Source organism: Quercus suber, unplaced genomic scaffold, assembly GCF_002906115.3.
Source record: "Quercus suber isolate HL8 unplaced genomic scaffold, Cork oak 2.0 scaffold_467, whole genome shotgun sequence".
In the NCBI taxonomy this organism is placed as follows: domain Eukaryota; kingdom Viridiplantae; phylum Streptophyta; class Magnoliopsida; order Fagales; family Fagaceae; genus Quercus; species Quercus suber.
The window spans coordinates 488,636-503,618 of record NW_027069918.1 but is presented as its reverse complement, the minus strand read 5'-3'; the positions used below and the strand labels follow the sequence as shown (position 1 = coordinate 503,618).

Below are 14,983 nucleotides of genomic sequence, written 5' to 3'. Positions count from 1 at the left end.
ACTTTTTGTTTTCCTTTTTTGGTGCTAATGCCAATGCATAACACAGGCAACCAGAAAGAGAGGACCTGAGATTCGGGCACTCTTCTCACTTCTGATAAATGAGATATGGCATGCACTCACTACTAGTAAATGTGCGTTTTCAGATTATTTAGGATATTTCTATAAAAAAAAATTAATTTTTTTCAAAAATTTTGGGAGGGCCAAGGCCCCCCCCTCAATCCTCATGCAAGTGACTCCACCACTGCTCACTAGACACTTCTGAAAACCAATTTCATTGGGCACGCACTCTCTTAGTGAAGGGTGATACATGTAGAAGTTGCCTAGCATTGCATGAAGTTTTATCGAGTCATTAGACATTAGCAAGAATCTTTTCCTTGTCACCAATCTTCAACTTGATAAATGCTCCACCGTAATCAACTAAACATGCCCATACGTGTTTAAAGATTTGATCTTAATTTCTTAAGCATGCTTGTGATAGCATCTTCAGTGTTGTCGCCTTTTCAATTGTATTTAATAGTCCATTCTCCACACACACACACACACACACACACACACACACACACACACACACACAAAACCTTAATTTAATTGAAAAACCTTATATATATACTTGGCCAAAAGACAGTTCATTGTGAGAATCATATTCTCCATCAAGGTTAATGAGGTGCTCCAATAATATTCAGGCTAAACAAACTAGAGAAGTAGAAAAATAATAAACAACCGGTTGTATTCCACCAAAATGTCAAATTACCAAACCAAGCACATGCAAAGTAGAGGAAATATGTTGTTAACTTTTTGGATATTCAACCCACATATAAGGCCTTTCTTTTTTCCATACCTAGGTGATGTGAGATTCCACTGATTACAAGCTCTCACCTTATCAATGAGTGAGTGTATAATAAATGAGTTTTGACACATTTGGAAAATATATATATATATATATATATAGAAAGAGTTTATATTTTAACATTGTGTGCTAGGACGTTTAATTTGCCCTATCTAGGATTCTAGGTAAGTCGCTTTTCATAATGAAACATCAGTTAACATTTTCCAATAGACATTAGTATAATAATTAAAAAAAAGAAGAAGATAAATAAGCAAATATTTGCTTATTTATCTTCTCCTTTTTTAATTATTGTACTAATGAAGAATTTCCACTCAACTAAATTAAGCTATACAGTCTCATATGTTGAAGCAAGAAATTAAGCTATAAAGTCTCATATGTTGAAGCAAGAAGAATTTCCACTCGACTAAATTAAGCTATAAAGTCTCATATGTTGAAGCAAGTAGGCATTACAAAATTCCATTAAAAAAAAGAAAGTAGGTTTTACAAAATAAAATTAATCAATAGGGATTGGGCGTTACCCAAATCGGTGCTGGCCAAACCTCATTTAAATCACTTGAGTAAGTTGGCAGAGGTTCAATCTTCTTTTCATCCAAGCAGAATACACCTTCATCAAAAGGTCTTCCAGTTCCCTTCAAACCAAAATTGTAGTTAACATCCGTAAAATATATACAATTTCTCTTGTATGCAGGAAAATCATGAGATGAAATCGCTAAAGATGAATTCAATCCCAAGAACAACACATCATCACCTAAACTTTGAACCTGATACCAATTTCGACCGCTCGTATCAAGCTTGAAAATCATAAAAGATAATGTCTTGCTTGTATATATCTCCTTGTTAGAAACAGAACATATGTCTACGTGTATACATCGTCGGACCATCATTAGCCCGCTGGAAGACCCTACCAAATACATATCCCCACCCTGAATTCTTGGATAAGCAGGTGCAACCTCTGTAACTGTTGGCTTTGGGCAAGAATCAATGTCACAAACTATAAGTTGTCCATTACATTTTAATGCATACAATTGTCCTTCGTGAAATATGATATCATCACAGGAAGGAAACTTATTATCGATGAGAGACCATTTTTTGTCTCCACGTTTACAATAGGCCAGATGCCCATACTCACCATACAGAGCCACTGCTACAAAATCCATTGAGGTAAGGCTTGAAGATAAGATGACTTTTCGCAACAGATAGTTTAGTACATGGGTTGCATCATGGGATTGGTACCGACCGGGAGCCAATACTGCACTATAAATCCAAATAAGATACTCATTCCCAACTTTGTCAGCACGATACTTTCTTACATCTGGAAACTTGGACCTTGGAGGAAGCTTAATTTTGTTCCTTGTAAGTGGATTAAGCAGAAATATTGCACCACTCTTCTCAGCAACCACCACCCAACCATATGCTGAACCCTTAAACACCTTCTCTCCAGCCTCAGGCAACTCAACTTTGTGAACCTTCTTCTCTAGTGAGTCAAAGAATGCACATAAGGATCCAACGCTATGAGGTAGTAACAACCAAGGAAGTTGATGTTGTTTGTGGTTAGGCATTTTTAATAGGCAAGACCGCCATGAAGAACAAATACAACGTAGCCTAACTTTATCATGGTACAGGTCAAGACTCTCTTCGATGAGATTCAACAATTCCATGGGAAGCAAGGACCACTGGTTCATTTTCACTGCAAGGAAAAAGAAATAAAACAACTAGATTAATAAAAGAGTCGGTAATTTTTTAGGTAATTATTAATAGAACATTTTAAGAAATATAAATAGTAGTAAAAAAGTTGATTAATTTTTTTTGAGTAAAAAAAATAGTTTCTAAACCAATGGCTTTATAGTATCAGTTAACTTTTTTCCTTAGTAAAAATACGTATCATGAGGTAGAGTGAATTAAAAGCATAAATAGGTGTGCAAGGGAAGAGAAATAAAGCAACTATATTAGTAAAAATATGTAACACGAGGTAAAGTAAATTAATAGGATATATAGATATGCAAATTTGATACAGCATGTAGAACATTAATCTCAACAACTATACTAAATAGTTTAAACAGATGTCTCCAGAGTACAAATTAGGAACATCGGAAAACAATCTTGGGCACGTTCCGGCCAGGAATGAGAGATTCAAAACTTTCATTCTTTACAAAAATATTTAAAGACACCAACGCTTCACAACTCTATATATAGCAATCTAAAATCATCAAATAAACTGAGGTGGATCAAATTTTTATAATAATTGCTTAGAGAGAACCAAGATCTTCTAATTGATAAATGGACTACTTCAGTCTTTTCATTGTTCAGCATCCGTAGGTATAAATTGACTCTTTTTTTGTTTAAAAAAAATTAAAAAACAAATAAACAAACAAAGAAAGGTGGGAGGTGGCAACTCGCCCAACACTAGGATATAGGGGCACATACCAATTAAGGAGACTTGATCCAGCTGACTCAAACCCAAAGCCTATTTATCTATTCTATCTTGAACTAATTATCCCACTCCTAATAATAAAAATACAATCTGGAAATATAGTCTTGAAAAATTAAATAAATAAACAGAAATCCTCTATCCCACAACAAAACAAAAAAAAAAAAAAATTAATTAATTAATTAATTAGGTATGATATTATAAAAGAAAATATATAATTAGTATTATCTATACTATCTGAATTGGAATTTTTGGTGTACGAAGAGTAACTTTTCTTGAAAATAGAGTTATAAATGTTAAATAACAAATTTCATCTTGAATTAAAGAAAAACTCTAAAATTTAATATATTTTTTTTTCCCTTCCAGTTTATCTTTTTATCTTTCTCAAAAAAAAAAAAAAGTTCATCTTTTTATAATTCTGTCACTCAAAATTTAACATCCCGGAATCACGTAACGGCAAAAGTAATATGAAACTGACTCCATTCAACTCAACTGAACAATAAACGAAAACGAAAAATAATAGGTACGTAGGGATATGAACCTGCATGCGAGTCGGCCACACTCGGTGGTGTGTTCAGAAGCGGCGATTTTGTGGTAGGGTTAATATTGGAAACCACTTGGGTCGACGTGGAAGTACCCGAAACCTGGAAACTCGGCTTGCTTTGCTCATTATTAAGGTCCTCTTGTTCCATAGTTGGACTCGAAGACGACGAAGACATATTATCACAAAAGTGACTTAAAACTCTCTTCCTCTCTCTCAGATTTCTGAGAAACTCTCTAAGAAAGATTTGGATTGAAAAGACTCGGCTACTCTTGCTTTAATATAGAATAAGAGTTCTATTACGAATCAAATTAGTACTCGTTAGTATTTCACTATTTCTTAATATTTGGAAATATACCAAACTGGCCACCACCGACCCACTAACTTGCAAAAATGATGGGTCGGTTGAAAGTTTAGGCAATTTCTCTCATGCCCCAAACTCCAAAGGATCCAAAGCATGAGAAAGACATCTCAAAGTACCTATAGATTTTTTTTTTTTCTCTTTCCTTTAACAATCCAATCCACATAAATCATATCCAATACCAACATCAAGAATTATCATAATAATTCTATTGAATATACTCTCAAAGTAAGTCAGATCTCTAAGCAATAATTACAAGGACCAATGGCCACAAAAGAATAGAGGTCTGAATAATTAATTACATATCAACAGCTTATCCCATCAGTGGGAATAAAGTCACAACCACTATAATATACAAAAGAATGAGTCAAGTCTATTCTAAAATGTACAACATCTAATATCTCTATTGCAAAAGTTTAGCCTCCGTCAGTAGTTAGTCTAACTACTATTAGCTATCAAAAAGCTGTCTCAAAAGACTATTGTCTACTCTGAAAAGTTTATAAAAATAATGGGATGAGACAGAGCCCAATAAGTAGCATATTTAATGGGGGTGGGGGAAATGCAAGTCTCATCTACTATAATAATAATATGACAAGAATGATTTAATAATGAAATACAAGTTTCTCAAAGTAAATATCTTGAAACCATATACTATAATCTATGAGCACTAATAATATAATTCCAAAGTCATAAAATCTAATATATGGTAATTTATCTCAAATATACCCACTACCACATAGACCAGTCAGGGGATCCACCCATTCACAACTGGCATGATATTGTCCTCTCTGGTATGCAGACTCTTGGCCCCATGGACAGCAGAGAAAGCGCGTCAAATAAGACCTATCTTGCATGTGGTCTCTTGGCCCCATGGGTAGCAGCCTCACCCACACACAATCAAGGAATCATCTTCCTCTCATGGACAGCAGGGAAGAACGTGTCACCCAAAGTGAAAGGACACTGACCTAAACTTGATTCCGTTGTCACAAAGACCACAAAAACCAAATCGGGTGATCACCAGAAAATTACCCATGGCATGGTGTTAAAACAACATAAACTCATAGGTTACACTACTTTGAAACACATAGTTCATATCCAGGTAGTTTTAGAAAATCTTAAATAATCTAACTTCTACAAAGTTTGTAAGATTTTCAACTTCATTCTTGTCAAGAAATTTTCTATCAATTTCCCAAATAATACAAGACAAGATAAGCATCTCTAAATTTTTCAATATACCATAAAATCAATGATTTTCTTATCAAAGATTAAATAAAAGATGCTCATTCTTCCATATCAACAATTCATGCATTTCCCCAAATGCAATACCAAATATGATGCACTTTTCATATATAATAATATATAATAGGGTCATAATACAATACTTTTAAGAAAGCATATATCCATATATATATATAATTTTCCAAAATGTGTTTGACCCACAAACAACATTTATAAAACATGGTTATTTTCCAAAAATCCCATTAAAAAGCTACTTATCTCGCAACCGCAAAATCCTTATTCTCCAAGCTTCAAGGGGATTAGCTAAAACCTAAACAATATCAAGTAAACCTATAACAATAAGTATAGAGCTTAAAATTGCATCTAGTAACAATTTAGGAATTGCCAAATAATCACTTAATTAGGCAAGCCTAGTATTTAGCCTCATCAATAATAATATATCCCACTTCCAAAGTTTCTCAACAAATTGATTCACAAGGCATAAACTCTAATTTATAAAGTTAACCCCTTTAATATCATCTCCAACATAATGACTAACTTCTATAAAATTTACACTACATCAATAAGAAACCCATGAAAGCAAAATCAAAATATCCTCCAAGACAAGAAATTTAGAACTTCAACTAACTCCAAATAAACCCAATGTCCTATAGATTTTTTTTTTTTTTTTCTCTTTCCTTTAACAATCCAATCCACATAAATCATATCCAATACCAACATCAAGAATTATCATAATAATTCTATTAAATATACTCTCAAAGTAAGTCAGATCTCTAAGCAATAATTACAAGGACCAATGGCCACAAAAGAATAGAGGTCTGAATAATTAATTACATATCAACAGCTTATCCCATCAGTGGGAATAAAGTCACAACCACTATAATATACAAAAGAATGAGTCAAGTCTATTCTAAAATGTACAACATCTAATATCTCTATTGCAAAAGTTTAGCCTCCGTCAGTAGTTAGTCTAACTACTATTAGCTATCAAAAAGCTGTCTCAAAAGACTATTGTCTACTCTGAAAAGTTTATAAAAATAATGGGATGAGACAGAGCCCAATAAGTAGCATATTTAATGGGGGTGGGGGAAATGCAAGTCTCATCTACTATAATAATAATATGACAAGAATGATTTAATAATGAAATACAAGTTTCTCAAAGTAAATATCTTGAAACCATATACTATAATCTATGAGCACTAATAATATAATTCCAAAGTCATAAAATCTAATATATGGTAATTTATCTCAAATATACCCACTACCACATAGACCAGTCAGGGGATCCACCCATTCACAACTGGCATGATATTGTCCTCTCTGGTATGCAGACTCTTGGCCCCATGGACAGCAGAGAAAGCGCGTCAAATAAGACCTCTCTTGCATGTGGTCTCTTGGCCCCATGGGTAGCAGCCTTACCCACACACAATCAAGGAATCATCTTCCTCCCATGGATAGCAGGGAAGAACGTGTCACCCAAAGTGAAAGGACACTGACCTAAACTTGATTCCGTTGTCACAAAGGCCACAAAAACCAAATCGGGTGATCACCAGAAAATTACCCATGGCATGGTGTTAAAACAACATAAACTCACAGGTTACACTACTTTGAAACACATAGTTCATATCCAGGTAGTTTTAAAAAATCTTAAATAATCTAACTTCTACAAAGTTTGTAAGATTTTCAATTTCATTCTTGTCAAGAAATTTTCTATCAATTTCCCAAATAATACAAGACAAGATAAGCATCTCTAAATTTTTCAATATACCATAAAATCAATGATTTTCTTATCAAAGATTAAATAAAAGATGCTCATTCTTCCATATCAACAATTCATGCATTTCCCCAAATGCAATACCAAATATGATGCACTTTTCATATATAATAATATATAATAGGGTCATAATACAATACTTTTAAGAAAACATATATCCATATATATATAATTTTCCAAAATGTGTTTGACCCACAAACAACATTTATAAAACATGGTTATTTTCCAAAAATCCCATTAAAAAGCTACTTATCTCGCAACCGCAAAATCCTTATTCTCCAAGCTTCAAGGGGATTAGCTAAAACCTAAACAATATCAAGTAAACCTATAACAATAAGTATAGAGCTTAAAATTGCATCTAGTAACAATTTAGGAATTGCCAAATAATCACTTAATTAGGCAAGCCTAGTATTTAGCCTCATCAATAATAATATATCCCACTTCCAAAGTTTCTCAACAAATTGATTCACAAGGCATAAACTCTAATTTATAAAGTTAACCCCTTTAATATCATCTCCAACATAATGACTAACTTCTATAAAATTTACACTACATCAATAAGAAACCCATGAAAGCAAAATCAAAATATCCTCCAAGACAAGAAATTTAGAACTTCAACTAACTCCAAATAAACCCAATGCCAATGGAAAAATTAAATTTACCAACCATCACATGTTATAACTTAAAACTCCTAAATTTTTCCACCATACATAAACCTTAAGTAGTCATCAATAGCACAAAATATATACACACTCATCAAATAATTCCACCAATACAAAACCCATACATAAAAACACATAAATATCACTTCCAATGCTCATAAATCACATGGGTATCATTATTAAACCTTAGATAAAAATACCCTCAAGCAAAAGTGCAAAACCCACCAAAAAGATGAGAAATTTTTACCTCAAAAAAAGGATGCGAAGGTATTTATGGGTTCCCAAGAATTTTCTGGTGATCTTGCTAGAAAATGATGGTGGAAATGGTGATGGTGGTAGTACCGGGTAGAGAGAATATGAGAGTAGAGGAGTGTATGAGAGAAAGAAAAGAAAATAAGAAGAAAGGATGGCCGGCCAAGTGATGTAGTGGGATTGTGAGATGAGTGGTGGGTAGTGGGGTTAGGTGGGGGACACGTGGGAACCCAAAAATATCTGCTTTAATTTTTTTTTTTTTAATAGCTGACTAGGACGTTACAATTTCAACTCGGCAAATTTGAAATGTTAGTTTTAATTATATGTTGTCTAAACTTCAAATTTTGAGAGAGAGAGAGAGAGAGTACAGTTTTGGTAGTTTTAAAAGGGACAGGCTCACCTCCCGTTTACTAAACTTGTCACCCAACCTGCCACTTTAATGATTTAACTCGACCAACCCACTTGGAAATAATATCATATATATCCATGTAGATCAGTGTGGAGCGGAGCCAGTCAAGCAATTTGGGCGGATTGAGCGAGCTAGTATTTCATAAGCCTAATTTTAAGGTTAAACTTGTATGCCTTTTATTGGAATACAATTATTTTGTACATTTTTTTTATGTTCCACTTTATACTCCACCTATTTTGGTATATCATATTTCTCATTTATTTCCTTTTTAAATTTTGTTGACACCCATTTGTATGAAAGTTCTACAAGCCCAATTTATTATTGGGTCCAATTCATTTTTTTTCACCTCATTTTTTTCTTTTTTGCATTACCCAAACCTATGTGTCTTAAGGCTTTGTTTAGAAGTTCTTAAAAAAATAAAATAGAATATAATAAAATAATCATAAAGGAATGGAAAGTAATAGAATGGAATGTATTTAAATAAGGGAAATAAATGAAAAATGAAGGAATAGAATGTAATTAGGTAACATTGTTTGGATGTTTTAAATTAAACGAATGGAAATTAAGAAACTTTGTTTAGAAGTAACATAAAGGACTAAATATATATAGGTATTTTGGAAGTTCTAGTAAAAAATTTATTTAATCTAGCTCTATTTCCTCCAATTCCCTCCAATTTTGAGAAAAATGAAACTTTGAGATTTTAAGGAAATAGAGAGAAATGACTATTCTCTCATACTTAAACTCCCAAATAAGGGAATGAATTTTTCAATCTTTTCATTAAAACTTTTAAACAAGGGAAGGATATAATATTTTAAAATTTTTATTTTATTCATTTCTATTCTATTCCTTTTCCTTCTCCCAAATAAGAGCTACAGGTAATTTGAGGAAGTGTTGTTTGGTTGGAATAGGTAGAATTTTTAGGACTTTTTGTGTCAGCCTAGAACACCAATCATGCCATGTACGTTGGGGATGCTTGCATGTTCTAGTGCTTATGGAAAAGGTCACGTGCTCAGAGTTTTCATCCAAATCAAAATCTGTAGCTCCTGATGTTGGTTGTGGGTTATTATTTTCTTGCTTCCTCCTTCCCTTCTTTGTGATCTCTCCCCTTTTTAATTTATGTTTTTATGTTAGTAAGTAGTTTATTTATATTTCTTAGCTTAAAATTTTAACTATGTTCTTCAAATTTCTGCACTTTTCTTACTAGCTTTGTTTGTTTGTTTTTATGTTCATATAACATTATTTTAATTTTATAATTGTTGTGCTGCTCACCCTCTTCCTTCTAAGAAACTATGGACAAAACAAGAAGGAAAGGTCATTAAATATCCGTTGTTCCTGCTTTGGATGTGTCTTAGTACATCCTAGTTTTCTCTCTAGTTATTTAGTGAACATCTCCCCATTTAAATTTATTGTTTTTTTATTTAAATTTTTTCATAATTAATTTTGCATGTTAAATTTTCTGAATTTTTGTCTTATATTCTTTTAACATCAATTTTGGTCTTCTATGTTCTTTGAATGTTCATATGAATCTTTTTTAAGATGAGAGATAAATGTTTGACATGGTAATCAACAGTCTTTAAAATTTCACGTTGTTATATTTATCACCATGTTAACATGAAATTCAAGTTTGATCAAAGAATGCAAAGATGAAGAAAATGTTCTCTTTTTAATTGTCTTTCTTCAATTGCATATTCAATTCTTTGTTTCGCTTTTACATGCATCTTTTATGATCTGAATACAATCCTACTATTTGTGTGTCTCTTAACGTAAATATCTTTTATCCTAAAGAAAATTACAGCACTAGTCCCTTGTATTGGAGTATTACTTTAACTAAAGTCATATTTGGGTCAAAGTTACCAAGCCTTTATTTTGTTTTTATGTTCATATAACATTATTTTAATTTTATAATTGTTGTGCTGCTCACCCTCTTCCTTCTAAGAAACTATGGACAAAACAAGAAGGAAAGGTCATTAAATATCCGTTGTTCCTGCTTTGGATGTGTCTTAGTACATCCTAGTTTTCTCTCTAGTTATTTAGTGAACATCTCCCCATTTAAATTTATTGTTTTTTTATTTAAATTTTTTCATAATTAATTTTGCATGTTAAATTTTCTGAATTTTTGTCTTATATTCTTTTAACATCAATTTTGGTCTTCTATGTTCTTTGAATGTTCATATGAATCTTTGTTAAGATGAGAGATAAATGTTTGACATGGTAATCAACAGTCTTTAAAATTTCACGTTGTTATATTTATCACCATGTTAACATGAAATTCAAGTTTGATCAAAGAATGCAAAGATGAAGAAAATGTTCTCTTTTTAATTGTCTTTCTTCAATTGCATATTCAATTCTTTGTTTCGCTTTTACATGCATCTTTTATGATCTGAATACAATCCTACTATTTGTGTGTCTCTTAACGTAAATATCTTTTATCCTAAAGAAAATTACAGCACTAGTCCCTTGTATTGGAGTATTACTTTAACTAAAGTCATATTTGGGTCAAAGTTACCAAGCCTTTAGAAATAATGCATCTATTTATACTATATTACTCCATTTACACGTGTAAGTAAAGTCTTACATTTAATAATGATGAGATAAATTATTAGTTAATATAACTTAATTAAGCACCTACTTATTGGGTTTAAGCTTTTTAAGTTAAAGTTTATCTCTATATGTTATTATTGAGTGCAACTTTGGAAAGGTTCTCTTATAAATATGATGGAATAAAATTAAAATTTTAAATTAATCCTACTTTATTTTGTTTCTGTTTTACATTGTTCTCCTTCCAATATATCTTGACAATGAATCTATTTTTAGTATTTTGTCTAAACAAACTGATAATTGAATAACATGAATTGGACTTTTGATATTATGTGACTAGGCATGAGTTAAGCCTTCAAATACTGGTTTGCTTGTACTAGATATCTCAAATCTCTACAAATTTAGTACATTGATAATATAGTAGTCCTAGGCAATTACGATATTGTTATTTGGATTTATTACATGTAGAATGAAGATACTAATTAAGGGTTGATTAAAAACATTTTACTTTGTAGGGTGTATTAAACTATTAAAAGGTTTTTCATCAAAGCTTGATTTTAAAAACCGGATCTATGGAAGAATTGAAAAAAGAAATAATTTTCGGTTTTATGGTCGGATCGGGGTTAGATCGATGGACAAACTGGTGATATCATAAATAATTTAATTAATAATTTAAAAATTATAAAAATAAAAAATATTTTATCATATTATTTATTAACAATTTTAAATGAGTTTTCAAAGTATACTTTATATTAAATATAAATGAGTAGGGCAAAAAAGTATATAAAAGAAATTAAATTAACATTACAAAAATAATGACAATAATTTAAATTTTTTTACAATATAATTAAGAATACATAATTTAATTGAAGTTCCATCAACGTAGGATTGATTTATTTTCTTTTAGAGATTTGTTGTAAAATAAAAAGGTGTTAATTAATTCATAAATAATTTAATTAATAATTTAAAAATTATAAAAATAAAAAATATTTTATCATATTATTTATTAACAATTTTAAATGAGTTTTCAAAGTATACTTTATATTAAATATAAATGAGTAGGGCAAAAAAGTATATAAAAGAAATTAAATTAACATTACAAAAATAATGACAATAATTTAAATTTTTTTACAATATAATTAAGAATACATAATTTAATTGAAGTTCCATCAACGTAGGATTGATTTATTTTCTTTTAGAGATTTGTTGTAAAATAAAAAGGTGTTAATTAAGTGCTAATAACTTAAAAATACAAATTATTCTTTAATATATAATAAATAAGTTACATGTCACTATTCTTTAATATATATATATATATATATAAATAGAATTGCCTACCTTCCTACATCTCTTTTTCATTTCGTTCTTTCTTTCTGCGTGAATAAACCGAGTTCACCATGCAACCAGAAAGTAGTGGAGTACATATCTGCCTCTTGTGTACTTCAACATTCATCACGTCTGAGGATATGAATGCGCACAAAAACCTAACGCATGCATTTTGTGTGCATTGCGATAGGCGAGAATTCAACGCCAGTACCGATCTGCAAAGCCATAATGGTTTCACTCACAAGAAGTTCAAGCATGTTTGTAGCAGTTGCAAGAACGCATTCCCAACTCAAGCCGATTTACAGCAACATTATAATGAAGAGCACTCGAGGTAAATATTTTCTTGGTTTGCGTGTAAAGATTTAATTTTCTTGATTTTCTGATTTCCTTTTTCCTATTTTCTTTCTTTTACACAGGAGGATGAGATATTTTAAGGCTAGAAAGATAAACTAACTGCTTCCCTATCAACTTTATGCCTGGGTCCGGGCGGTCCGGCCAACATTAATTTTCGCTTTCCAGTCTTCGACACATATGTGGTTGAGAATATTCTATATCCAGTCTCTCGTCTGAGGCCTCATCGTATGTGGGTTACAATGGAGCCATTCTTTTGGTCTCTCGTCCGATAAGTGCTGCTCGGTCTTCTTCAATGTAAATGTTTACATAGTCCGGTATTCTTCAATCTTCTAGGGAAAATATGTAGATCTTTTTCTTTTTAGTGACAAAATCTGTACTGTTTTGTTTTTTTAACTCAATTGCTTTCATTGGCTGATTTGGGGGGGTTGTTTAATTACCATTTTTTCATAAATAGATTGTGTGTGTGAATATATATTTCAGGGGTGTTTAATTGATGTTTTACATTGTCCTGCTCATTTGGCTTTATATACTCACTTAGTTGGGAGGATAAAGGTGGCAAGGTTGTCCCCTAGGCGCCAGTCTGCCCGATTCTTAATAAGTTTTTTGAGTTCTTACCCCCCAAAAAAAAAAAAAATAATAATAATAATAATAATAATGATGGTGTGCTGATAGCTGAGATGTGGGATTCAATGGTATATGAGATAGAGAATTGAAATTCTTTGTATTTTTCAAATTTGCTTAGCAATGTGTTGTTACTGGCAGATTGTTCGTACTCCATATGTGTTCTATTTATTTGGGGTCTTTTGTTAGACATAAAATTTTGTGCAGTATTTGTAAAACTGTGATAATCTGAAAAGTACGGTGATGCGTGGTTAAAAGATAGATGCTCATCGAATTGGAAACTTTTTTGTGTTCTTTTTATGCTATTCTTTACAAAGTTCTGCTGATATGAATTGTCATTGTCAACACCTAAAATGTTGGAAGTTTAGACCTCTCCTTTAGTCTACGTAATATTGTGTATGATGTTTCCAAATTCCTCACTGCTACTTGAGGTCATCCAATTGTAAAGGTTAAAGCAATTGAATAGCTCCCTCCCAAATCTTAGCATAGAATCTGATAAGCAGAACATACAGGAAATTAATAAGAAAAATGACATTTTCCTCCCAGAGAACAAAGCAGAAGAAATTGCATCCAAACAAACATTTAAGTTATGTTTGGAAAAACAGCTAGCATTTGCCACACAATATGTTAGAAATCAACACTAACTCTCTTGTCTCCATAAATTTCCAGAAACAAACTTTGGCTTAGCAAGATGAGATCAACTACACGCAATTCGCACGAAGGAAGACCAGGAAAAAGAAATGCTAATTTGTGTTACTACTACTTCTGCGATTATTAATTCAGTTTAGAACATAAAAAAGAAATGATAAGGGTATAACAGTAACCTTCCTTCCTAGCAAATGTTTTCTCATCTCAAGTTAATCTTCTAATGACCACAGGCCAGCTAATAAATAAGCAATTCTGAAACATATGGATGTTTATTTTATTTGAATATGTAAAATTTAATATTGTAATTCAATAATTTACCAACCAACCAAACACTGCAATTTTCAACATCATTTATTAATTGAACTCATCACACACACAAAAATTTATAAAAAGAAATAACGAACAGAGATAGATAGAGAAATTGGAATTGGCGGCATAGATCAGAGGAAAGGGGTTGGTTGTGTTGTACTACTGACCTGAGTGAGAGACAGAGTGCGACGCGTGATCTAATTGATCTGTGAGACTTAAGCCTACCGGCAAGAGATCGATAAATCAGATCAGAGAGACAGTGGAGATCATGGAGTTGGAATTGGAGTTGGGCTGCTTTATATATATATATATATATATTTAACGGACTTTGATTGGCGGCGGCGGCTAGGGCTAGGGAGATGGCTAGGGGCAGTGGAGATGTGAGAGAGAGAGAGAGCTCGACGATGGTGAGAGAGCTCGCTCGCATGGTGAAGATGAAAATGGGTTAGAGAGAAAAAGAAGAAAAAAAAAAAATGGAGTAGGATGGGAAACAAAAAATGGGTTTTTACTTTTAAGAACTTGAGATGTGGGAGCCGAATGAAAAGAAAGAAAAAAAAATTAAAGATAAAAGTTTTGGGGGGAAAAAATGGTGGGAAAGGAAGAATTGGGGGAATTTTGTGCGGCAATGAAAAATAAGGGGGGAAGTATATAGTGACGTTTTATGAAATATGTCT

The 14,983-nt window shown here is 32.0% G+C and overlaps 1 protein-coding gene across 6 annotated transcripts; it reads right to left on the bottom strand.

Moving 5' to 3' along the window:
• Positions 1 to 1,224: 1,224 nt before the first annotated feature.
• Positions 1,225 to 8,262, bottom strand: LOC112022665 (F-box protein SKIP23). Of its 6 annotated transcripts, none has more exons than XM_065762647.1 (3): positions 8,100 to 8,262; positions 3,817 to 5,147; positions 1,225 to 2,534 (listed from the first exon to the last, which is right to left on the bottom strand). In XM_065762647.1, the coding sequence occupies exons 2-3, from the start codon at positions 3,992 to 3,994 to the stop codon at positions 1,345 to 1,347; spliced, it is 1,368 nt and encodes a 455-aa protein (XP_065618719.1). In that variant the 5' UTR covers positions 3,995 to 5,147; positions 8,100 to 8,262; the 3' UTR covers positions 1,225 to 1,344. The 6 variants fall into 6 exon arrangements, 3 of the variants coding, with proteins under 3 accessions (XP_065618719.1, XP_023911045.2, XP_065618720.1); XM_024055277.2 differs by having other exon boundaries at positions 3,817 to 5,142; XM_065762648.1 differs by lacking the exon at positions 3,817 to 5,147.
• Between the last annotated feature and the right edge of the window lie 6,721 nt (positions 8,263 to 14,983).

Coding starts and splice junctions, on each gene's coding strand:
- LOC112022665 (XM_065762647.1), bottom strand. CDS start 3,994: ATGTCTTCGTCGTCTTCGAGTCCAACTATGGAACAAGAGGACCTTAAT. Junction 2,535..3,816: donor TGTGGCCGACTCGCATGCAG/GTTCATATCCCT, acceptor TTTTCCTTGCAG/TGAAAATGAACCAGTGGTCC.